At 35.4% G+C, this 26,259-nt stretch overlaps 3 protein-coding genes across 3 annotated transcripts; 2 read left to right on the top strand and 1 right to left on the bottom strand.

The window, feature by feature from the left end:
* Positions 1-11,998: 11,998 nt before the first annotated feature.
* Positions 11,999-14,999, top strand: LOC100243737 (putative calcium-transporting ATPase 13, plasma membrane-type). Its single transcript, XM_059740075.1, has 2 exons — positions 11,999-14,654; positions 14,887-14,999. The coding sequence occupies exon 1, from the start codon at positions 11,999-12,001 to the stop codon at positions 14,624-14,626; it is 2,628 nt and encodes an 875-aa protein (XP_059596058.1). The 3' UTR covers positions 14,627-14,654; positions 14,887-14,999.
* A 468-nt stretch (positions 15,000-15,467) lies between these two features.
* Positions 15,468-17,988, bottom strand: LOC100266049 (pentatricopeptide repeat-containing protein At5g66520). The gene has a single exon (XM_002270904.5). The coding sequence runs from the start codon at positions 17,728-17,730 to the stop codon at positions 15,808-15,810; it is 1,923 nt and encodes a 640-aa protein (XP_002270940.2). The 5' UTR covers positions 17,731-17,988; the 3' UTR covers positions 15,468-15,807.
* Positions 17,989-20,992: 3,004 nt separating this feature from the next.
* LOC100255772 (OBERON-like protein) lies at positions 20,993-24,771 on the top strand. Its single transcript, XM_002270982.4, has 3 exons — positions 20,993-21,030; positions 23,030-24,096; positions 24,191-24,771. The coding sequence occupies exons 2-3, from the start codon at positions 23,052-23,054 to the stop codon at positions 24,619-24,621; spliced, it is 1,476 nt and encodes a 491-aa protein (XP_002271018.3). The 5' UTR covers positions 20,993-21,030; positions 23,030-23,051; the 3' UTR covers positions 24,622-24,771.
* The last annotated feature ends 1,488 nt before the right edge of the window (positions 24,772-26,259 follow it).

Raw genomic sequence — 26,259 nt, 5'->3', positions numbered from 1 at the left:
AAATGTGAATTGATAATAATGATAATGATGAGATTTTGGAAGTTGGGCTTAATGGTAATAATAAATAATAATGAATAGGTGTTGAAAGTTTGGATTAATGATAATAATGATAATGATAAATAGATTTTGAAAGTTGAGTTAATAATAATGATAACAATAATTAATGATAATAATAATAATAATAACAATAACAATGATAATAATGATTAATAATAACAATAATAAATATAATGATAACAATGATTAATAATAATGGCAACAATTATAATGACAATAATAATAATAATAATAATGATAGCAATGACAATAATAATTAATGGTAATAATAATAATAATTATAATGATAATAATAATAAATATAATGATAACAATGATTAATAATAATGGTAACAATTATAATGACAATAATAATAATAATAGTAATGATAGCAATGACAATAATAATTAATGATAACAATAATAATAATTATAATAATAATAGTAATGATAGCAATGACAATAATAATTAATGATAACAATAATAATAATTATAATGATAATAATGATTAATAATAATAATAATAAAAATAATGATAACAATGATTAATAATAATGGTAACAATTATAATGACAATAATAATAATAATAATGATAGCAATGACAATAATAATTAATGATAACAATAATAATAATTATAAAGATAATAATGATTAATAATAATAGTAATAAATATAATGATAACAATGATTAATAATAATGGTAACAATTATAATGACAATAATAATTAAAAACAATAATAATAATAATTATGGTAATAATAGAAATGGGCTCAAGACAAAGGCCCCATCTTCAGCATAGGCTTGGGCCTGAGCTCCAAGTTCAAACTATGAATAATGGTAGTAATGAATACCTTCTCATTACTTTGGTTATTTCTAGAAAAAAACACATCTTGGAAAAGCTTCATTTTTATTCTTGTGGGTTATATATCAAACAATCATTATACCCATTGAGTCATATGTTGTTATCAACCAAAAGTTATGTGACTTAAAAACTTTTTATGATTTGACATGAACGTCTTGGTCATCTAGGATTATCCATGATACGTCGTATCATTGATTACTACTCAAATAACATATTTTAAATAATAATTCTCATGAGTTTCACATCTTTTGAGTAGTATTTATACCTAAAACACTCAATTAGTATGTTGTTGCCCTTGCAAGACTTACTAACAGGTTTTATGAAGTTTTGGAGTCATTTCAAGTTATGATTTTGACAAATTGGTGACAAAAGAGATGAATCAAATTGAAGAGAACAAATAATGTTGATGATGATCCAAATGCATAATGAAAAAAGTAATGTAATTGGTTTGAACTGGGATTTGAGGTGATTTGGAGGTAGTTGAAGTGAAATCAGAAGAAGGAAATTGAAGAAATGACAAAAAAAACTTAAAAATCAAATATTTCCATTTTGCATGACTATACGAAATGAACCAGAAGGTGGAATTGTGCTACAAACAAAGAAAAATTGCCAAGCTGATTTCGCATGATCATGCAAAAATTTTGCACAGTCATGCAAAATGGTCCAGGAGGCTGTAACTATTGTTGCTAAATTCTTGATTTCGTACAACCATGCGAAATTGGTTGAGCTCATGCGAAATGACCATTTTGTTGTTAAACTCTAAATTGCTTGATGAAAAAACTTTCGGAAGACCTCTTAGATAATGCCAAGTGTTTACTTGACCTTAGCCTATAAATAGAAACTTGATTTTCTCATGAAAAAAAAGCTTTTTGGACACTTCTAATTGTAGAATATTCTAGATTCTTTGTCTTAATATAATTATATATTTTCCTTCATTTTCTCACTAGCCAAACATACATTGTGAGACCAAATCTCCAAGCATGAGTGACTAAATCTCATTTTTCTCGGAGAGATGAGGATATAGAAGCAAGATCTATGGTGAATTAGAGAAATGAGCTTAAATTACAAAGGTAATTTGATCCAATTGATTGATTAATTGAAATTTGAGGATTTTTCTCTTCAAATTGTCTTGGATGACTACTACAATGCAAACTATGTAGATTCATTAAATTCTTAAAGCTAGATTTAATGAGATTGAATAGTTGCATTGTGTGAATCATTGGAAGATAATTTAAGATGAATTGAATATATGATTTGAATTGAACTCTTGGATTAAATAACATTATTTGAAGAGAAATTAGATCTAAACCTAAAACTAAATAAAAAATTGGTTTAGATGAGAATTTAGATTTTCAATTTAACTTGATGAAAAATAGGTCTCAACATCTATTCACTATAGAGATTGTTTTCTAAAAAATCCTAACTCCGAGATTTTTTTTTCCTTATTAATTTATTTTTATTTTACATCTTATTGTTCCTCTCAATTTGAAATCATTATTACTTTGAACTTTTATGATGAATTGTCTAATCAGTTTCACTTGATCACAATCATTTCTTTTCCTTCTATTTAAGCCTTAATTACTGAGAATAATCTGTCTTAGTGGATGACACCTAAGACCGCTATACTACCGTAACTTTTGCTAAAAAACCTTTTTGATCGGGCAAGAGTTACCTTAGCATAGTTGAATTAGGTTATAAATTTTGTTTTGATCCAATAAACGACGAAAAATCAATCGATCAATCATCAACAATTCTTTTGAGCAACCCTTGAAGAATTAGAAGATTTTGATGCCCAATGACTACAATTGTGTTACTTACTCACAAGACAAATTAATTGTTAGACCATCATTTACCAAGGTTGAATATGAATCACCAGTCTTTCTAGAACGTATTCAAGGTGATATTTGTGAACTTATTCATCCACCTAGTGGACTTTTTCATTATTTTATGGTTTTAATTGATGCATCAATTCGTTGGTCTCACGTTTGTCTTCTTTCAATTAGAAATGTTGCCTTCGCCAGTTTACTTGCTCAAATAATTCAACTCAAAGTGCAATTCCCTAATCATCATATTAAGACAATTCGTTTTGATAATGCTAGTGAATTCTCATATCAGACATTTCTTAATTATTGTATGTTGGTTGGTATTGATATTGAATATCATGTTGCTCATACCCACACTTAGAATGGGTTAGCTTAATCTCTTATTAAGCGTTTGCAACTGATTGCAAAACCATTACTCTTGAGAACAAAATTGTCTTTGTCTGCTTGGGGGCATGCTATTCTTCATGCTGCCATTTTAATTCAAATTCGTCTTACAACTAATCATGAATACTCACATTTACAACTTACTTTAGGCACATATTTTTTGTTGTGTTGTCTATGTTCCCATAACTCTATCTCAATGTTCCAAGTTAGGTTCTCAACATTGACTTGGTGTATACATTGGTTTTAATTCTCATTCCATTATTCATTATCTTAAATCATTCACATGTGATGTTTTTACTGCTTGCTTTGCATATTGTCATTTTGATGAAAATGTTTTCCCACCATCAAAGGGAGACAAGTCAATTCCAAAAGAATGGTGAGACATTACATTGTATGTATCCTCTTTGTCTCATCTTGATCCTTGTACAAGGCAGTGTGAACTAGAAGTTCAAAGGATTATTCATTTACAAGGACTTGCAAATCAATTACTTAATGCTTTCATAGATATAAAGAAACTAACAAAGTCACAAGTACCGACTGTGAATGCCTCGACACATATTGATGTCCCTAAATGAAAATTGGAGAATGTCATAGCAAGTGAATTTAAGACACGCCTGAAGCATGGTAGACCTATTGGCTAAAAGGATTTAGTTCTTAGAAAAAGAAAATGAACAACATATGAAAAACTTGGTACTTTTGAAGAGTTCACAAATATGAAAGAGTCAAATAATGAAACCCAACTTGACAAATAGGTAGCCCCCGAAGAGGCACAAATTGATCAAATACCGGTATCTAGAATTGAAAAGATCTCAATGAGTCACATGGTAGAAACAAGGAATCATAGTGACATTATCATAAACATTATATTTGCATTCCAAGTGGTTATGGACATCTTGAGAAATGATGAAGTTCAAAAACCACAAATTGTGGATGAATGTTGAAAAATGAATGATTGGTCAAAATGGAAAGAAGCAATCCAAATAGAGCTAAACTCGTTAGCAAAATGAGATTGTGGACCCCGTATTTTCGCACAATGTGTTCCCGCTCGATGGTGTGATTCGCTTTTTATTTATTTATTTGTGAAAAATTATGATTTTTAGAAAAAAAACTTGGAGTCGCCACTTATTTTAATTTTTTTTAAAGGGAAAACAAAATAAGAAAGAAAACCCTAAGTGTAACTCCTTATTTGCAAAAGATAGTTTGTGGAAAACCAAAGTCAGGTACGGGGTCAAGTTACTTATTGGGAAGGTACGGTAAAGACTGTAACACCCCTCTAAGTCCCTAAAAACGAGTCTATACTAAACAAGGTGAGATAAGTATGACAATTAATTAGAAAATCAATTGATACAAAAAAAATGATCAAATAATAAAACGAATCATGCGTAAGAATAGGCAAAGTGAGAGTGAGATCGTACCTTAGCAGCAAGTAATAGTGCACTGTCATGGAAACAAGGTTAGCTCAAGTATAAAATTATCACATGCATATCAAATGGTAAGACAAAGATCAAACAATATTCATTAAGCATAACAGTTGACAATCAGAAGAGAAAATTCATATGTAGGGCCCCCACCAAAGGCTAATTGATCTTGCATGAATTAATCCCACAAATTCCATTATTTTGGAATTATGAAAATTGTCTTCATGCTTATTAAAAAAAGTGAAAAACAAGAAAATTATTTTAAAATCAGAGAAAATTTGTGAAGGTGCTTGCCTGAAAGAAAAAGACAACGAGTTTATTAAAAAAATAAATTCTCAGTGACCTTAAACCTTAAGGAAATACAAAAAATTGATGACTTAAAATTATTTGAAGAAAACTGGAATTTTGAAAATTATTTAAAAATTAAAATTTTTAAAAATTATTTGAAAATTGGAGTCTTGAAAGTTAAATTTAAGGATTGGAATTTTTGAAATTAAATTTGAAAGAAATTGGAAATTTGAAAATTATTTGAGAATTGGAGTTTTGAAAATTAAATTTAAAAAATTAAATTTCAGAATTGGAGTTTTGAAAATTAAATTTAAGACTTGGAATTTTGGAAATTAAATTTGAAAGAATTGGAATTTTGAAAATTTTTTGAGAGTTTGGAGTTTTAAAAATTAAATTTAAGAATTGGAGTTTTAGAAATTAAATTTGAAAGAAATTGGAAATTTGAAAATTATTTAAGAATTGGAGTTTTGAAAATTAAATTTAAGAATTGAAGTTTTGGAAATTAAATTTGAAAGAAATTGGAAATTTGAAAATTATTTAAGAATTGGAGTAAGGAAAATTAAATTTAAGAATTGGAGTTTTGGAAATTAAATTTGAAAGAAATTGGAATTTTGAAAATTATTTAAGAATTGGAGTTTTGAAAATTAAATTTAAGATTTGGACTTTTGGAAATTAAATTTGCAAGAAATTTGAATTTTGAAAAATTATTTGAGAATTGGAGTTTTGGAAATTAAATTTAAGAATTGGAGTTTTGGAAATTAAATTTGAAATAGATTGGAATTTTGAAAATTATTTAAGAATTGGAGCATTGAAAATTAAATTTAAGAATTGGAGTTTTGGAAATTAAATTTGAAAGAAATTGGAATTTTGAAAAATTATTTGAGAATTGGAGTTTTGAAAATTAAATTTAAGAATTGGAGTTTTGGAGTTTTGGAAATTAAATTTGAAAGAAATTGGAATTTTGAAAATTATTTGCGAATTGGAGTTTTGAAAATTAAATTTAAGAAATCGAATTTTGAAAATTAAATTTGAAAGAAATTGGAATTTTGAAAAATTATTTGAGAATTGGAGTTTTGAAAATTAAAGTTTGAAAAATTAAATTTGAGAATTAAAGTTTTTTTTTTAAAAAAAAATTAAAGTTTTGAAATTTTGAATTTTGAAGATTATTTGAAAATTAATGTTTTGAAGATTGGAATTTTGGAAAATTATTTGAGGATGAAATTTATTTTATTTTTTTTAATAAATAAATAAATAAATGCTATAATATTTCTTTTCCTTCGTATATGCAAATGGAATTGCCCTAATTCCCTCTTTCTTTATGAGGATTCTAGATTTTTAAGATGGTCACAAGCAACTTCCATTTCTGTCAAAGAACCAAAAAAGCCATAATATCTAATAAATGCATTTCCACCATTTCCTTTGATGCATTTTCCATCATTTCAAGCTATCCACCATTTCCAAAGCAAGAGATAGCCAATGAGTAAACTTCATGCATAAAGTTGAAATCCCTTGAACTTACCTGATGAAAAATTCTGGCAACTTCACCAAAATGTCTCATCTCACCATAAACATCAATGAGTTTTGAAACTGTTTGAATATTAGGCCCAAAAGAACTATTTAAAATTTCATTCCATTAAGCTTTTTTCTGCTTAATTCTTGTATCAAAGGAGTATAGTCCACATAATTATCCTTGTCAGCAACACTCCGTTCCACTTTCTTTGTTCAACCAAAAACTTTTTTTTACTCTCGTTGGTCAAGAGAAGAAAATTGCAGAGTCGGGAAAAAAAAAATCATTCTTAGAGGAGAAATCCAACCGAGCATAAGACTTCGATGATCTGCCGATGATTTCCTGATAATTGGCTGGTAGAAACATTTCCCACAAAGCGTTGGACTTCGTCGCCCGCAGGAACTCAGGCGAAACTGTTGACATCCTGCAAGCATCGCGAGGACTTGTCCATGCTAGAATACCGACTATGCAACCTTCTTGTAGTGTCGAGAAGTCGACGCCAACGCTGAACTTTGAGAAAATGGCTTGAATAAGGCTTTCAGTCTCCATAGTGTCACCAGTGTCGGCGTTAGCATGGGCTTGGGTGTGGGTTGTAGATGATGGGAAGGTGATGGGTATGGAGATGGGAGGTGAGTTTGGAGGAGAAAAGGAACATAGATCAGGCATAGAAAAAAATGGGTGTCCGAATGAACCATATTGCATGACCATTTAATGGGTTTATGGTAGTAAAAAAAAACAAATACCAGCAAATTCAAAACGAAAAGCAATCAATATGAAACAGAGCAAGTCATAACAGAGCCTCAATAACCTCAATCCGAAATCGGTATGAATAATAAAATCAAATAGAAAAAATTAGTAATGGCAAACATACAAGCAATCTAGAAGCTAATGGAAACATCAAACACACCTGGCGAGACTCCTCTCGAGCAAGCTCTTCAAGTCTTCCAGCACTCCTTTTTTTTTTTTTTTTTTTGCTTCTCTTCCTCAAGCCTCTCTCATTCTCTATTTCTCTTTCTTTTCATGAAAGCTTCTACCGGCTTCCTACTCCCCATCCACTCAGCAAGTCTCTATCCCAACCACTACCATGGTGAGTTGGTGACATGCTTCACCATGCATCTCAACATGCAGTTGGTAGCTATCCCCCATTCCTTTAAAAAATAGAAAATTTTTACTCCTCGGGGTGGCTAGCCAAAAGGGGTCTATAGAGATGTATTTGGACATGTAGTTCAAACACCTGGAAACATAAATTTTATTGGATATAAATGAGTCTTCCTACTCCATGGCTAAGCCTCTCTCATTCTCCATTTTTCTTTCTTTTCATGCAAGCTTCTACTAGCTCACTGCTCCCCATCTACTCAGCAAGTCTCTATCCCAACCACCACCATGGTGAGTTGGTGACATGCTTCGCCATGCGTCTCAACATGCAGTTGGTAGTCGTCCCTCACTTCTCCAAAAAAATAGAAAAAATTTACTTCTCGGGGTGGTCAACCAAAAGGGGTTTACAGAGATGTATTTGGACATGTAGTTCAAACACCTAGAAACATAAAGTTTATTGGATATAAATGGGTCTTTGTGAGAAAGTGAAATGAGAATGATGAAATCATAAGATATAAAACACAACTTGTTGCTCAAGGTTTCTTTCAAAGACCTGATATAGATTATGAGGAAACCTATTTCCCTATAATGGACACAATCACATTTCAATACTTGATAAGTTTAAAAGTCTCTGAATGACTAGATATACTTCTCATGAATGTTGTTACAACTTATTTATATGGGTCTATAGATACTAACATATAAATGAAAATCCCTAAAGGATTCAAATTGCCTAAAACAACTAATCCAAAACCTCGAAACATGTACTCAATCAAACTACAAAGATCTCTATACAAATTAAAGTAATATGAATGCATGTGGTATAATTGTTTGAGTGAGTATTTGTTAAAAGAATGATATGCGAATAATCCAATTTGCTCATATGTTTTTATTAAGAAATCAGAAACCGGGCTTATAGTAATTACAATATATGTGGATGATTTAAACCTTATAGGGACTCCTGAAGAGCCCACAAAAATAGCCAATTATTTAAAGAAGGAATTTGAAATGAAAGATTTAGGGAAAACAAGATATTGTCTTGGCCTACAAATTGAGTATTGTTCAAATGACATATTAGTCCATCAATCGATATATATAGAGAAAGTATTAAAACGATTTTATATAGACAAATTACATCTAGTCAATTCCCTCATGGTTGTTTGTTCACTTAAAGTGAACCAAGACCCATTTCGTCTTAAAGGAGAAAATGAAGAGTTGTTTGGTCCAAAAGTACCATATCTTAGTGCAATCAGTGCACTAATATATCTTACTAATTGGACTAGACCAGACATAACATTCTCTATCAACTTGCTAGCAAGATACAGTTCTATCCCAATTAAAAAGCATTGGAATGAGATTAAACATATATTACGATACTTTCGTGGAACAAGTGATATGAGCTTATATAATTCAAAAGAATCAAAATCATAATTGATTGGATGTGCAGATGTAGGATATCTTTCAGATCCTCATAAAGCTCGATCTTAAGTAGGATATATCTTTACTCATGGTGGTACAACAATATCTTGGAGATTAGTCAAGCAGACAATGGTTGCCACATCTTCAAATCATTCAGAAATTTGTGTAATTCATGAAGCAAATCATGAATGTCTATGACTAAGGTCAATGATTCAACATATTCAAGAAACAGGTGGACTACCTTCCATTAGAGGTAATGCAACCAAGTTACATGAAAATAATGCTACTTGTATCGCACAAATTAAAGGAGAATTCATAAAAGGTGATAGAACTAATCATATCTCTCCTAAATTTTTCTATACTCACGAGCTCTAAGAGAAATGTGAGATTGATGTTCAACTAATTTGATCATACAATAATTTGGCAGATCTATTCACAAAGACATTACCTTCGACCCCATTGAAAAAGTTAAGGTATGACATTAGAATGCGAAGATTGAGAGATCTACCAATTGAAATGTTGAAAAAATCATAATCATGTCTACATTAGGGGGAGAATACTAATATGGATATACTATACCATTTTTTCCTTCGTCCAGGTTTTGTCTCATTTTACTAGCAATGTTTTTAATGAGGTAGTTGTCATATTCTTATGATCATCTAAGAGAGAGTGTTATAAAATGTGAGAATTTGTAGTATTGTGGAAACTTGTGGATGATCATCCGTAATGATGTTTATCTCTTTGTGACTCCTTATAAAAATGAGAGACCTCTAATAAAAATCAATATTTAATTTTCTTCATGCATTCTATTATCTTTTCTTACTTTTTCCTTCTCCTTTCACTTTGTTTTACAACAAATACATATTAGGATCAAAATAATAGATTTAATATTGTTAAATATATATATACACACATATTTTATTCATTTATCTAAATCTTGGAAGTTTTACACAAATAAAATAATAATAAAAAAATGTATAAAAATAATAATCTAAGTGCAAAAAATGAAAATGGGGTATGAAGAATTTGACCTCGGCATTAAAATACGGAAAATGTAACATAAGTACTAATGTATAGAAAAAAAAATGATCTAAGAATAAAAAAGGTGATCTAAGTACAAAAAAAAATATTTTAGGTATCACAAATAATATGATCTAAGGGCTAAGTTACTTGTGTTTCTATATTTATTTTTTATATAAGCATTTTTTAATAATAATTTTAAAAATAATATATACTCTTTTTAAAAAAGGTCCTTGTTGAGGAAGCCCATTGGCCATGCCACTTGTGTAGCCGTGTAAATTTCAGTGCAACTTCACAGGGCTTCCTTCTATTCATACTTGGAATATGGTTAAAATGGAAAGATATGTCTTGCTTCCTACAGTATAAAGGGTAAGCAGAGCCATTCTGAGTTGGCCCAACCACAAGTCTCATAACTCGAAACTGGTAGGTAATTAAGGTGGACTCAGAGGGCATTCCATGTCTCCTCGATACAACAGGAGCATCCCCATCCAACACGGCATAGATAGTTGCCTTTGGGACTAGCCCCCAAGCAAAATCTTTGTTAGTCAAATGCTGTGTAGTTCCTACCATCTTCCTCATTTTTTCAAGGAAATGCATGCATGGTCCATCTCGAAGGCCAAGCCGCGTACAAAACGAGTGTTTGTTGATTTTCAAGCACCCATGGCCACCGTACAGGATGATGCCTCCCTGTTTCGCAGTAGCAGTGTAATTACACTGCAGTTTCACTGGCCTTTCCCACACGTCTTTAGATCAAGTGGGCATCGCTGTATAAGAGTTCTCTCCCCACTTCTACATCCCTCAACCTCTACATTCTCCATCTATACAATCCATTTCTCCAGAAAGGGAGTGCCGGTAAATTAGGCCGATCAACATCAACCTCGGCGACCAACACCTGCAACTACCATATAGGTGAGTACTTCTTCACTATCAGCCTCATAACAATAAGACGCTACTCAGACATGTACATTATTATCATTAGCACTATATTTGTTTCCTTTCCAATTTTAGGCAGTTCGGCATTATAATGATGCTTAAACCACTTCTTCTTCTTCTTCTTCTTCCTCTTCTTTTATATTTGGATTGTCAGCACCCTGTGCCAACACGTTACCGTCCAACCCCACATGTCAAACAAAAGTTGTGGCTCCGCTGATGAGGACCTGGAGGCTCAGGATTCACCCTTAACCGCAGCCGATAAACCCAGCAGGAGATGGCGCCGCATTTTCTTGATGCTACAGGCACATCAGACTTTCATCTCAATATTAGGTTATCCAAGGAGGTCCCTTGCTCCTGTTGAAATCTCTTCCGCTTCATCTTATGCCCACCTCAGCACCTCTGATGGAGACGATCATGAAGTATGTTTCTCATTTCAGTAGGAAATACAAACTATTGGAATTCCAGAAGCACTACATATTTTACCTCACAAACTTCCACTTAATTACTAATTATTGCTTGACTTGACAACCATTCTGAGAAGAAAAACACAGACCTGATCACTGCTATTGTAGGCGTCTCTCACCAGCAGCTACCGCCCCTCTTCACTGCCACCCTTGAACTTCCCCTTCTCCAAACTGTCATTGGACATGTTCATCCCATTCTTCTTCCTCCCAAACAAAATGGTGCCAGAAGTGCCAGGTTACATTTTGAGTGTCCTGTACTGTACAGTTGTTTTGTTATGCAGTTATACTGTGTTTGGGGTTTTCACAGTGGGCATTTTTAGTTCTGCGAGAGAAAAAAGGGGTTGGGTTATTTGGTTATTGATGCACATCATAAATATTTTTTTTAAAGGATTGTTCAACGGATTGAATTGAAATTGAGCAGATTTTAAAAGCTCCCTTAACTCAACCCCACATGGAACGGACACGGCCAACCCTCTGCCACCATATTCCTTTATAATGTGCTGCCTACCATTTTGCAGGACTCAGAACCAGATGGACCTGTGAGAAGCTTATCTCCATCACCTCAAGTCTCTCTAGATATCCCTTCTGATGAATATGATGTCTGCAGTAGCACTAATGCAAATCGCCAATGTCCCAACATTGCCAGAATTGTTACGGAAAAGGATTTGCGTTCCCTACTTGACTTTGGAGGTGTCCAAGGGATTGCAGAGGCTCTTGGCACCGACTTAGAGAAGGGGATCCTGGGTGATGCGCAGGATCTTCGATCGCTTAGCCAGCGGAATCTCACAAACAGAGCCAGCTACAAAAACCTTCTTTCAGTGCCTCTTAAAGGCTTGCAACAGCTACATGATTGTCCTCCTTTTGGTGTCCATGGTGTTGTCACTCTGGTATTGGATCAAAACGGAAGGCCTAGAGACTGGTTGGTATGAAGGGTTCATTATTCTTGTTGCCATCATCATACTTGTTGTGTGTCATTCAATTCGTGATTTCTGGCATGAAGGCCAACACAAGTTGTCAGAAAAAGAGCTCTTAAAAATGACTGAAACAGTGGTCCAAGTTTTCAGAGGGGGATGCCAGCAGGAGCTTTCCATCTCTGACATAGTGATGGGTGACATAGTAGTTTTGAAAAGGGGATATCAGGTTCCTGCTGATGGTTTGTATGTATCAGGTGAAGTCTTAGAACTGGATGATCATTCAGAGTCCATCATTAATGGCCAAAACCCATTTATGTTGTATGGAGCAAAAGTGATTCGCGGGAATGGTCGAATGCTAGTCACATCAGCTGGCATGAACACAGAGTGGGGTAAGATGATGAGTAAAGTAATCCAAGCTCCTAAGAAGACACCTTTACAAGCTCAGCTCGACAAGCTGAACACTAGGACAGAAATCATTGGGCTTCTCACCAGTCTTCTCATTCTTGTAGAGCTGCTCCTGCGCCTTCAACTTGAAAAGGAAGATGATAGTCCAGGGTTCCCATCTATGAAGGGAAAACCATCCACAGCCAAGGACTTGATGGATGCGGTCAAGAGGATTGTTTTGCAACCAACTAGGAAGATAAGTATCTTCACAACTTCACTCCATATGTTGCTAGTGGGAATAACAGAAGGATATCCTTTTATTATTACCCTTTCACTCAGATATTGGAATAAGAAAACACTATCCGGAAAAGCCTTTGCGCCAGAATTATTGGCTCGTGCAACCATGGGATCAGTAACCACCATCTGCACTGACAAAATTGGTGGGCTAACATTGAGCCCAATACAAGTGAAAATGTGCAGGATTGGTGAAGAAGACATCAACGGCGACTCTGTCATAGACCCAGATGTAGTTGATGCTCTGTGTGATGGTATCTACACACCAGTTCTGGACCCAAAGAATGCTTACAGCTCAGAAGAGGAAGGGGTCCTTTCATGGGCTGCATTGAAGTTAGGCATGAGACAAGAAATTTTAAAGCAGAGTTGCACCCTTGTTGAAACCAAAGAACTGAACTCCAATGAGGAAAGAAGTCTAGTGTTAATGAGGAAGAACAGAGAGAATGAAACAGTTACATGTTTGCACTGGAAAGGACCAGCAACAACTATACTGGCCCGGTGTTCATTCTACTATGACAGTAAAGGGAGGATAAATGACATGGGAAGAGAGAAAAGGATGGATTTTGAAAAATTTATTGAGCAGATGCAGTCCAAACATCTCAAAACCATTGCATTTGCCTATAAGAAAATTAATGAATCAAGTGAAGAAAACAGCTTTATCTTGATAGGACTATTGGGTCTGAGGGACACAGATTGGACAGAGACAAAAAAAGCTGTGGAAGCTTGTAGAAATGCTGGGGTTAACATCAAGATGGTCTCAAGTGGCAATATTTCAGAGCTGCTAGACATAGCAATTCAGTGTGGTATGTTTGACCCCAATTCTCTGGTTCTTGATGGTAATGAATTTCAGAACTACACCGATAAAGAGAGGATGGATAGGGTAGATCGAATCTCCATCATGGGAAACGCCCGTCCCTCTGACAAGAGTCTTTTAGTGGAGTGTTTGAAGCAAAAGGGCCACACGGTAGCTGTCATTGGAGCCAGGAGAGATGAGGCTCCGGCCATAAAACATTCTGATGTAGGGGTGACAATGGGGACTTGGAGCACCAAAATGGCCAAAGGGAATTCTGATATCGTCATCTTGGATGGCAATTTTAGTGTCCTGGAGACCATCATGAGGCACGGAAGGTGTGCATATGAAAACGTCCAGAAGTACATCCAGCATGAGCTCACCATGGTCATCGCAGCGTTACTGATAACCTCCATCAGCACGGGCCTTTTGGGGGATGCCCCAGTGACTGCAATTCAACTCGCCTTCGGGAGTGTGATTGTGGGCATCCCGGGGGGATTGGCTCTGTTGACAGAGCCACCAGCGGAGAAACTAATAGGCAAGCAACCAGTAGGACAAGGTGGAAAGCTGATAACCTGGGCCATGTGGAGAAACATAATCACTCAAGCCTCATACCAGGTTGCCATTTTAGTGACAATCCAATTCAAGGGGAAGGCCATCCTAGGCATCAGACCCAAGGTCAATAAATCCTTGGTGTTCAACAGTTTTGTTATCTGCCAGGTGTTCAATCTATTCAATTGCAGAAAGCTGGAGAAGAAGAACATGTTCCAGGGCATCAAGAAGAACCTCTGGTTTTGGGTGGCTGTGGTAGTTATTATGGGGTTGCAGGCAGCCTTCATTGAGATAGAGCATTGGGTTGGGGGCAGTGCGAGGCTGAATTGTGCACAATGGGGCACATGCCTCCTCATTGGAATGGTTTCATGGGTCATAGATTGTATCGGGAAATTCGCTTCTGATCTCATCACACTTTGTATTGGATCCATTTCACGCTAAACATGGGCGTGAGAGAGAGTCTTCACAGGTATTCCCTAATCTAAACCAATCTAAATTCTATCAACAAAAACAATTTTGCAGAACCAAGCACAGAAACAATTCACAGAACTACAAAAAAAAGAAAATGAAATGATCCTACTCACCAATCTAAATTCTATCAACAAAAACAATTTTGCAGAACCAAGCACAGAAACAATTCACAGAACTACAAAAAAAGAAAATGAAATGATCCTACTCACCTGATCATAATCGTTTTGCAGAGCCTCCCGAGACACAACCAAGAACGATTGTTGAAGAAAAAGAAGGTCAAGTGCAGATGTACAGAGGAAGTCAAGCTTTTCGACTCCTTTATATTCCACGCGTGGAATCATACAGGTCATGCCAACTTTGTCCATCGCAGCCGCGTCATAAGTCTTAGTCAGTGGAACCTACGTCGAACGCGTCTCGCCTTCCCCCTAAAGAAACGCTTCTCTTAGAACCTACGTCGAAAGCGTGGGAACACTGTTCATCAAATCGTCCACAATTATCATTATTATTAGATTTTTTATAATTTTTTTGGACCCCCAACATTTTCCATTTAATATGCACTCACCACTTTCTAATATATAAAATTATCATTTATTATATTTATTTATTGGTTATTCATTTTGAAAAATTCTAGGAAATCCAAGAAGTTAAGAGTATATAGTAAAATCTAGAGAAGGTAGATAATGGAAAGAATAATGCTAAGATACTGTATTAGTACTTATAAATCAAAAGATTTGAATTGTATGATGAGATTTAGACTGCTAAATGAGGACACAAATAAATAAAATTAAGGTATAAAGATTCGATAAAATACTTGATTAATGGTGTCTTTTTTATAGATCTTGAAAAAGTGAATTTCTGTATGGTAAACAGACCTTGGCACAATCATATCATATCAACCAACCACAAAAAACCAGTAAGTAAATACTTCATCCTGTTTCAGTGAAGATGGCTAAGCTGCTTTCAATAATAGAGAGGTTGGTTTAAAAAAGTAAAAACCCCTTCAGAATCATCCTGTGGCTGTATAGATGATTAGTGTTCCACTTCACATTCTCTGAGCCTAGCTAATGATCAGTAAGTGGCTGTGGATGGATGCCTAAGACCTAGAACCACATTTCCCAGTCAATTCCCCCAGTGGTTTCTGCTTGATTCTTTCACCAGTAGTCCTTGCAAGAGCATGAACCATTAACAAAATGATGAAACCGATTCCGGTCCCTCACAATGATCCTCCTCTTGTACGTTCTTGAAATAAGCTTGATGGCAATATGACAGTCATCGCAAACTCGGAGGTTCTTTACAATTCTAATGGTGGAACCTGGAGCTGTGCTCAGAAGCCCGAAAGCAATTGCTAACTTCTCACTGTGATGGGCTAATGCGTTTTCTTTCTCTTTCTCATCAAAATCTTGTAAAACAGAGGCTGTCAATGGTGCATATCCATTAGCTTTTAACCTAGCAGTGATCTCACTCAACATCCTCAAGATCTTTTTGGATTCTGGGTGTGACTGATCACCCGCAACAAATTCATGAACTGCATTGTCCACTTCAATTGAACTGCTTCCTGGGACCTTCTGAATGTTTATGTTTTTCATCATCCGGCGGACATTCACGACCTTGTCCCACTCCTTGGCTTGGGAATATATGTTTGACAGCAGCACATAATTCCCATCTACATGAGGCTCCAGTTCTAGAAGATTCACTGTAGCTTCTTCTGCAATCTCAACATTCTTGTAGATTCTACAGGCTCCAAGGAGGGCCCTCCAGACAATGGCATCAGGCGCAAAGGGCATACTTTTAATGAGTTCCATGGCCTCTTGAAGCCGCCCTGCTCGGCCCAAAATATCAACCACACATCCGTAGTGTTCAATTTTAGGACTAACATCATAAACTTTACTCATTGATGTGAAATATGTCCACCCCTCGTCCACCAGACCAATGTGACTACAAGCACTTAACACACCTATAAACGTGACATCATTAGGCTTGATATCTTCAGATATCATCTTGGAGAAATGATCAAGGGCAAGCTCTCCGAACCCGTGGTTAGCAAGTCCCATGATCATAGCACTCCAAGCAAATACATCCCTATTATTCATCCCATTGAAGACTCTCAGTGAATTGTCTATGTCCCCACACTTTGCATACATGTCTACAAGAGAAGTCCCAAGCTTGAGATCTATTTCAATTCTGTTTCTCTCTATGCACTCATGGATCATCTTCCCCATGCCCAGGGCACCCACATCTCCACAGGCAGACAACACGCTGACCATGGTGACCTTATCAGGCAATACATTGGCCAATTGCATCTCATGAAATAGCCTCAAGGCCTCATTAGACTGCCTGGCTTTTGCATAGGCTGCAATCATGGAACTCCAAGAAATCAGGTCTCTTTCACAAGTTCTATCAAATAACTTCTTGGCTGTCCCCACATCACCAAGCGAGGCGTGCCCATGAATCATGGTATTCCAAGAAACCAAGTCCCTCTCAGGCATCCTATCAAACAAGTCATGTGCTAAGTTAATCTCCCCAACTCGAACGTACTCGGCTAACAAAACATTATACGGAACTAAATCTGGGTGAGCCATTTCATCCAAAATGTTCCTGGCAATTTCAATATCACCGAACTTCGCATACATCTCAATAAGAGCAGTCTCCACAAATAAATCAGATCCAAGCCCAATTTTAAGCACCTGGGTATGTAATTTTTGCCCATTTCCAGGATCCTTCAATCGTCCACATGCTTGAATAACTAGTGAAAGGCTGTAACTATCAATGGGAATGCATTCTTGATGCCGCATTTGAAAGAAAAGGGACATGGATTCTTGGGGGTTTTGGGAATTCAAGTAAGCCCGGATCATGGTGTTCCAAATGAAGGTATCCGGAGATGGAATCTCATCAAAAACAGAGCGGGCATAAAGTAAATCATTAGCCGAAGAACACGCAAACAACCTACGCAAAAGCTTGGCAAGCACAAAATTGTTGCCATCCAATGAGGTCTTGATGATTAAAGCATGGATTTGGATGATTTGATTGAGTTTAGTTGCGTTTTGTAGAAGAGACATGACCTTCTTCCCTATCATTTTGGAGGACGATACACAACAAGTACAAAACACTGCTACAAATATACAGAGCAAATAGCCTTGAACTGACTATGGATCCTTCAACGGTTTTTAACAGTCTGAGTTGGGAGTCAGTAACAACCATCCACCAACCCTCAGTGGGTGGCCTATAGAGTTCGAATTTGTAAATTTCTCAGGAAAATAGTGATGGGCCTCCATCAAAACAAATCAACAAAGAGCTCCTACCATACAGTATATACTGATGGCCATGATCAAGTGGAACCTTGGTGATCATTACTACTAGCCTTGAAGTGAGAACATCAGTGAAAACTACAAATGGGTCTAAATATCTTTGCTTACTGCAGCTCCTGATTCTTTTGTTTCCTTGTGTTTGTTGAAAATGATGCATTACATACAGAAGATCATAGAGTATACGGGGATGAAGCGGAAGGTTCAATGGCAGCTTTTGGTTGTCTTCACATTGTCAAATTAAATATCAAGGGTGGCATGAGAGCAACAAGCAAGCCAGGAAATGACCTTTACTTCAATAGTGAAATCTTCGTTATGCCCAAAGCAAATGGATATATCATACATATCTTCAATCTGCATGCCTTTCAGATTTCGAGGTTTGAAAGATACCAAGAAGAAAAAGTTGGGGAGGTTCCAAAATCAATAATAGAAGGGGCGCGCGGGGTTGTGCAGCGTAAAAAAGAAGCATCCAAGCCATCACAGTATAGCATCTGCAGCTTTCATCCCTGCATGCCATTCCCATCCAACAGCTCCAAGACAACATAGGTATGTTGTTATGCTTCTTTTTTATCAGATATAATTGTTCAATCGAGGCATCATGGCCTCCTAAGATTATTCCCTCTTCTAACCCTTGTCTTTAAGCTCTTACACCGCCCCACCCTTATGCTTTCAAGCCCACCAAAAAAGCCTTCCATCTTCTCCAAAGCTACCACACCTTCGCCCAACCTATTATTCCCCCACGCACACGCCTCCATGTGCTAGTTTCTACCTTGTTTTGGACTTATTCTCATATCTTTTTCTCTTTTAAATGGCAATTCTTTTTCCTTAGATTGGCCACCCAACCTTTTCCTTTTGGACTTTGCAGCTTAGCTGCCGATTCCCATCTCTTCTTTTCAAAAAATGGTTTGAAAAAAAAAATTAGTGCGCTTAATGTGGCTAAATTAATGGAAACAAACAATAATTACCATGCCCCACGTCCTACATATATACACATGCCGCAATTCAAGGCTCCTTGTACACCCTTTGATCACCAGCTTGCTGGTAAAGATTGAGTTCTCCCCAGATGGGTAGAGAAGGCAATGACCCCATTGCTATTCACCCATCTATTGCTTTGTTGCAAGAAAGGTTTAGACAGTTGCAGAGAGTGAAGGAGATGAGAGAGGAGAGAGAGCTTCTGATGAAAAATACTGGAGACCAAGGGCGGTTCAGCCCTGCGATCCATTACCAGTCATCCAGGTTGTCCTCCCATCCTGAATTGATCTTTCCTACTCCACCTCCTCCAGAAGTTACTCTCTCCCTCCGGCCAAGCCTGCAGATCAAGCATTCCAACTTCCATGGCGACGAGAACCCATTGTTGAAGAATTTACAGCGAAGGGATGAACTCTTCATGCGGGCTTCAATGAATAAATTTCATGAATCAGACTCTGATTCTGATGTTGATACATCTCTTCATCTGTAAACATCCCAACACTCTTTTTGGTGATTCAGTCTTGGGATGAGTTATACCATATATTAGAGAAGTTGTGTTCATTATAATTAGTAAAAGCAAAGGTGTTTGTTAAGGTCCATTGATCATTGGATTGTGACATATCTTTGCCAAGAATCAGAATCAACATGGATGGTTATTCCACTTGAAAAATTATGACAAGCTTCATTGGAATATTCAACCAACAAAGAGAGAAAAAAAAAATGATCAATTTTGTTCAAAGATGAACATGATTGTCATGTTGATATTCCATGATGACTTTGGGCTTGGTTGTCTCCTGATAATTCAGATTTCAAATAACTTTACACCTATTAAAACCTCAAAAAAAAAATGTAAAAATAAAAATCTCCTCAGTGTCTAGATTACTAGCTACACCAATTATATTATGTCCAATTCAAATACTTGTCATTTTTCTCATAAATAGGTAGATTCTTTTTTACCACCAACTTGTGGCCTATGTTCAACTTTAGAAACAAATGGGAAAGGCAACTTCTTAAATCAATGGAATGTTTTCCAAAGAAAAAAAATATTAGCCATACAAACTTGTCTGTGGTCTGTACTGTTACAAGTTGTTCCCTAGTGTTAAGTTGTTTTCACCTATACTTTAAAAGGTGGTTTCCCATTTTCATTAGCTAGATATATCTATACTCTTTTTCAAATTCTCTCCTTTCATTCTCTTTTTAATACCATAAGAAATAAAATTCTACTCCTCACTTTCTAATGTCATTCCTACACCAATATGTTAATCATAGTATAAGAGCCCCAATTTCAACCTTGGAACTTACGAGGTTGTTACATGTGTTGTTGGTGTATACATATATTTATTTATGTATATGATTTGAATTATAAAAATATTAATTCAAATGCATGAATTTAGTATTTGAATTTGAAAATACTTGGAGTGAGATTTATGTCATGGACACTATTAAGCAACCCCCTTCATATATTAATGTAACAAAGTTTAACTCAAAATTTAAAAAATTCACCCCCCACTCCCTCCTCCTCTCCTCTTCTCTTTTTTTGTTTGAAGAGTTGAACACAAACATGGTGCCACATGACTCTTGATAGTCTAATCACTAGTTAAGGAGTCTTCGAATTGATTGATATTGAGAAGGTGAAATTAATCCTTAGACATGTCTCGACTAAAGAATTAGTAGGATGATTAAACTAGTCACAAGGGTTCAACTCATCTTTGAGTTGTGTACTTGAAGTACACAGGCCAGGCAGGTCACCAAGTTTACCCCACCGCCTTAATTTTTAACCATCCACCTGTAAGATTAGAAATTAGGCATAACCATAAGGTTAACTCATTAAACCATGGTTATTTACAATCCTATAAATAGTCTTTATCTCGTCAAAAATGAGGTTAGCGAAAATGTCAAGCCGCTAGTTTCTAGGTTAGGGTTTCGTAAGTAAGGTTTTTCTTCATAATTTTTTTAAATTATTTTAACTTTTTTCTCTCCTTATCAGTAACTTGAATGTCATAAACGTTGATTCAATAATCTTAATATTGGTGTTCTTTTTTTCTTTTTTCTTTTTACAGGTAGAATCCTTCTTTCTTTGGTAGTAGCTCCATCAAAGACAAGGTGCGATCCCTTGTCCCAACACTACTTACTAATGTTCCTTTTAGTTGTATTATTTATTAAATTATTATTTATTTTATTCTTTTGTTATCTTATTGATGTTTATTTGTAAAATGATCGTCATTTTCATAATCTTATAAAACGTAACATTATTTATCAAAGAAAATATCATGAATCTAACTTCATTTGTTCCCTCTAACACTACATCAAAGGTCTCAAATGTAAGGCTTTCTATTATTTAAGTGGCCTAGGGCAATAGATTGATATTACAAATTTGGAATAAATACCACCTTAAGAAGCTAGAGTAGAGAGATGGCCGGGCTCATATTCACAAACTTAGGATAAAAGGGCAAGTGAGTATCACTAAAGGTTTGCCTTCTTAAACAACTTAGAATAAAGGATTGGGCTCATATCACCAACTTAGAGTACAAATTTGAACTATATCACCAACATATTGTCTCATAAGGAGTTTGGAATAGTCGGGATGAAAGCCCTCATAAGCGGCTTTAGGTAAGGAGGCAAATCTATATCACCAACTTAGGATAGAGGGTACAAACCCATTTCATCCCGAGTACCTAGAGTGTTAATGGGATGGTGAAAGTTTGCCAATAAAGGAAAAGAATAAAAAAAATCATATAATTAATTTATTATAACCTTTTTTTTATTATTATGACTAAATTATTTACTTTCCCATATTATAAGAAAGGTCATTAATTATTTTGGATTTTTCTTCATACACCATTAGTAACTTTTTTTTCTTGCAGTCTTTAATCCACCTATTATTTATTATACACCATCATTTACACCTGTGCCTACTCAAAGTTCCCATATAAAAAAATTAAAAATAAATAAAAAGCAATAAAGATGAAACGTAAAACATAAATAAAAATAGCTAAAATTATGAAACCAAAGTCAACAGAAGGGAAAGACGACCATTGGCATGTGGTGTGAATTAGATTCGAGTTTTCTCATCTCCTCATACTCTTACGCAATTGAAGAGTGCATTTCATCGAGTAAATATTGCTTCAAATCGCTGAATTTATCTTTGTTTTGATGTGAATTTTGAGCTTTTTGAGGTAAAGATGCAACATTAATTAGGTTTCTTGATCTAGATTTTAGTTGGGATACTAATTTTTATGTTTAAAAATTTGTTTTTTGTGTGGTTGGATTTTTTAATTTGATACTAATTATTATGTTAAAAATTCTAACAAAATATAAAAATAAAATAAAAAATTATATATATATATATATATATATCAGAAAATAAAATAATATATGATATTATTAAAAAACTTTTATAAAACTCTTTACCCGACTTTGGAGTATCCTACTTTCATGGGTTCAACAAATAATCCATATTTCACAATCAAGATGTAGAAGTATTTGTAATAGTGGTCCTTATATATTTTATTAACAATTGAAATATGATCCAAAGAAAAAATCTCTATTTAACAATGCTTTTTCGTAGTCATATGAATTTCATTGGACCTAGAAATGAAACATGGGAAGAATCTTTTGGGTTTTCCTATATCAATAGGTTGATTTTTTACAAAGAGAAATCCAGAATTGCGCAGGGTCAGGAGCTAGAACAGATAACTCAAGCAAGACGGAAATTGTCCCTTCTACGATCAGAGGAAATATTTTTCCAACCGAATCCCCATATCCTCGCTTTCAAAGACTTCAAAGACCTAGAATCTTTATCCGACTGATCCTTCTATGACTGATGACATTACACATACGGGAGAAAGACAGGAATTCCGCCCAAAAAGAGGATTGATTGTTCTTGGGGACTAATAGACTACCTGCAAGACTATAATCTACGTAGAAGACTTCGACTGCTAGCTTTAAAAAGGCCAATTTTATCTTCCAATATTATAAAAAGACAAATAAAATTAATATTATTATGCAAATGACAAAATCACTCTTCAAACTCACCTAGTATGGCCAAGCTGCACTCCTGGTTGTTATGTGATGAATTGAACTGAGCTTGTTGAGCTTACAGGTGTAACCCGATTCATTATCTGATGGGGCCGCCTTCGAGGATGAACTTCCATCGCCAACCTCCACTACCCATGTTGCCTCCACGGCAACGGCCGCGACCTGGACGGCTGCAGCCTTCCCTATCAATAGGTGGGTCAACATCGGTACGTGCCGGCTCGCGCGAAACATGGGCCATTGCTGATGCTATTTTGGCCAAAAAACTGGACAAGGGAAAGGAAAAGGTGGGTGATTGTTCTGATAATATGTCTCTGCTAGACATAGCTAGAGGAGAAGTGGATATAATATCTCAACGGCTGAAACATCTTTCGGAGGAGTTCCTAGAGGGGCTCAAGAATGAGCTTCGGGTTATTCTTGAAGGAGCTGATGGTTCTCAGCATGGAGATGAGTTTTTGATACTGCAGAAGCTCATTCAGAAAAGAGGTGACTTGACAGCTAATACTCTGACTGGAGCTCACCGAGTTCAGCTGGAAATTCTTGTTGCAATCAACACAGGAATGCAGGCATTTCTTCATCCAAGTATGAGTCTCTCTCAAACTTCTCTCATCGAGGTTTTTCTATTCAAGAGATGCAGAAACATAGAATGCCAAAGTCAGCTTCCAGCAGATGACTGTACCTGCAAGGTCTGTGCTAATACAGATGGTTTCTGCAATCTTTGCATGTGTGTGAGCTGTAATAAGTTCGATTTTGAGGGGAATACCTGCCGTTGGATTGGTTGTGACCTGTGTTCTCATTGGACCCACACGGATTGTGCTATTCGTGATGGACAAATCGGCATGGGGGCTGATGTTAAAACTGGAGCAGGCACAACTGAGATACTCTTCAGGTGTGGAGCCTGCAATAGGACATCTGAGCTGCTGGGTTGGGTTAAAGACATCTTCCAAATCTGTGCACCAAGCTGGGACCGGCAGGCTTTGATGAAAGAGCTTGAATTTGTCACTAAAATCTTCCGTGGTAGTTTGGATTCCAGAGGAAGGAGGCTTTCATGGATATGTGAGGATCTCATAGAAAAAATGAAATGCGGGATGTCCGAATCAGTGGCTTGTAGGATAATAATGTTTTTCTTTCAAGGTATGCTAATCCTTGACGTTTCTTCTTTTCCTCGGTTACATTTACTTCTCTTTCTTGGACTAGTGCAAATATCTTCTTTTGTATGCTTGTACAGAGCTCGAGATAGAATCCTCAAGGCGCAAATTTGAGGAAATTGGTCGGATGATAGCTCCACAGGAGGCGTGCAGCCGAATTTCTGAGGTACTGCAGGAAGCAATTGCAAAAATGGAGAAGGTGGAAGAGGAGAGGGCTCGAATGTTGAAGAAAGCCAGACTGGATCTTGAGGTTTGTGATCGGGAGCTTGAGAATAAGGCTAGAGAAATGATGGAGCTAAAGATGGAAAGGAAGAAAAAGAAGGAAGAAACTGAGGAGCTTGAGAGCATAGCGAGGCTGAAGCAGGCTGAGGCCGATACGTGGGAACTGAAGGCCATTGAGGCAAGGCGAGAGGCTGAGAGACTCCAAAGCATTGCACTTCCCAATTCACACAAGGCAAAGAAAGAACATTGCAGCGGGTATCTTCAACTCCGTTTGAATAATGAGACTTAAGAAGGCATTCAAAAATCATTACATGACAAACATTTTTCCATGTAGGATTGTGATTTCGATTCCTATGAACCTCCTCTCTGGTTTGGGTGCATGCTCATGACCTTTGTTTCTTATGTTGTTGATGCATTTTGATACTGATCTCATGTTGCAGTGATTCACTCTTTCTGTGGCAGCTGGCCCATGAAACTGACTTCTGCCACAGCTGCCTGGCTTCCATGGGATTATTTTACTTGGGAGGCATGAAAACTTTTCTCATAAAATTGCAGAAAATGAGAGGGTTGTACTAAATATCACCCACCCTTTGGCCATGTTTTTCAAAACTTGATTTTAAAAACTACTTTTAAGATAAAAGAAAAAAAAAACTGTTTTCAAATATAAGTTTCAAAAAAAAAAAAACCAAACAGCCCTATATTTATAAAATTTTGTATTGACCAAGTTTTAAAAATCACTTGAAGTGATTTTTGGATTAGTACTTGACACAGGCTTATTCAAATAATTACTTTATTATTATTATTATTATTCCGATGATGATGATGATGGTGTGACAAATTGCCATACCACCTTTTTGTTTGTTCCAAAGAGTAATAGATTCTCAATTAGCATCTTTCATATAGGAGTACTACAAACAAATGTCCAATATCATTTAGGCTTCAAAACAATAAGCAAAATATGAAAATTAAAGATGGTAATTTGTTCCAAATTGCATTATTTAACTTTTTTTTCAGATTAAAAAATATGTATTTGTTCACTAGGGTTGGGAACCCATTTACTTTCAATTATGTGAAAAGAGTGAAAAAAAAAGTGCTTATTAGAAGGCTTATTGTAATTTTAAGGGGTACATATCATTCAATTTTAAAAATTATTCTATTGTGTAATTTAGCATGCCATTAGTATGTATATTCTTTAGATAATAATAATAAATAAAAAATAAAAAACTTCAATCTTTATTCAATAAGATAATCTTTGGATGACAAAAAAACATCAATAAAATTTATCATGGTTCTAACCTTCCAACTCTCATCCATCAATATTGATTTATTCAACAAATAGGGTTTCCATTGTTAACTCAAAATCTAAGCCAACAAACACAATATCAACTAAATCACACACGAACAAAAATAAAGAAGATCAACATGATAGAGTGCACCGACATTCAAAATTCACTAATCAAATGAAAGAGAAAAGTTACATTGGTGAAGATTTTATTATTCCTAAGGAATGATTTTTTTTTTTTTAATATGAACCTTAAAAGTGGTAATAGGTAAAGTCTATTAGTGATAAAATTTTAAAAAAATTTATCAATCATTTTTTTATGAATATAATTTTAATTAAATTTAAGAATTTTCTATATAAATTCATTATTATGTATCACTCTTTAAGTAGTTAGGGTAAAAGGATAACCCGATATTACGAATTTGGAATAAATACCACTTTAAGCATTGCTTATATTACATCTATGCCTAGTATATGTGACACATTATAGTATTATAAAAAGACAAATAAAATTAATATTATTATACAATCGATAAAGTCACTCTTCAAACTCACCCGATATGCCCAAGCTGCACTCTTGGTTGTTATGAGATGACTTGAACTGAGCTTGTTGAGCTTACAGGTTTAACTGATTCATCATCTGAT

Source organism: Vitis vinifera, chromosome 10 (assembly GCF_030704535.1).
Source record: "Vitis vinifera cultivar Pinot Noir 40024 chromosome 10, ASM3070453v1".
NCBI classification, from domain to species: Eukaryota; Viridiplantae; Streptophyta; class Magnoliopsida; order Vitales; family Vitaceae; genus Vitis; species Vitis vinifera.
This window is presented reverse-complemented; position numbering and strand designations above follow the sequence as displayed.

Excerpts from the sequence above, each read along its gene's own strand:
- LOC100266049 (XM_002270904.5), bottom strand. The coding sequence starts at position 17,730 with ATGATAGGGAAGAAGGTCATGTCTCTTCTACAAAACGCAACTAAACTC.
- LOC100243737 (XM_059740075.1), top strand. The coding sequence starts at position 11,999 with ATGCGCAGGATCTTCGATCGCTTAGCCAGCGGAATCTCACAAACAGAG.
- LOC100255772 (XM_002270982.4), top strand. The coding sequence starts at position 23,052 with ATGGGGCCGCCTTCGAGGATGAACTTCCATCGCCAACCTCCACTACCC. Across the intron at positions 24,097-24,190 it reads AATAATGTTTTTCTTTCAAG|AGCTCGAGATAGAATCCTCA; the intron begins GTATGCTAATCC and ends ATGCTTGTACAG.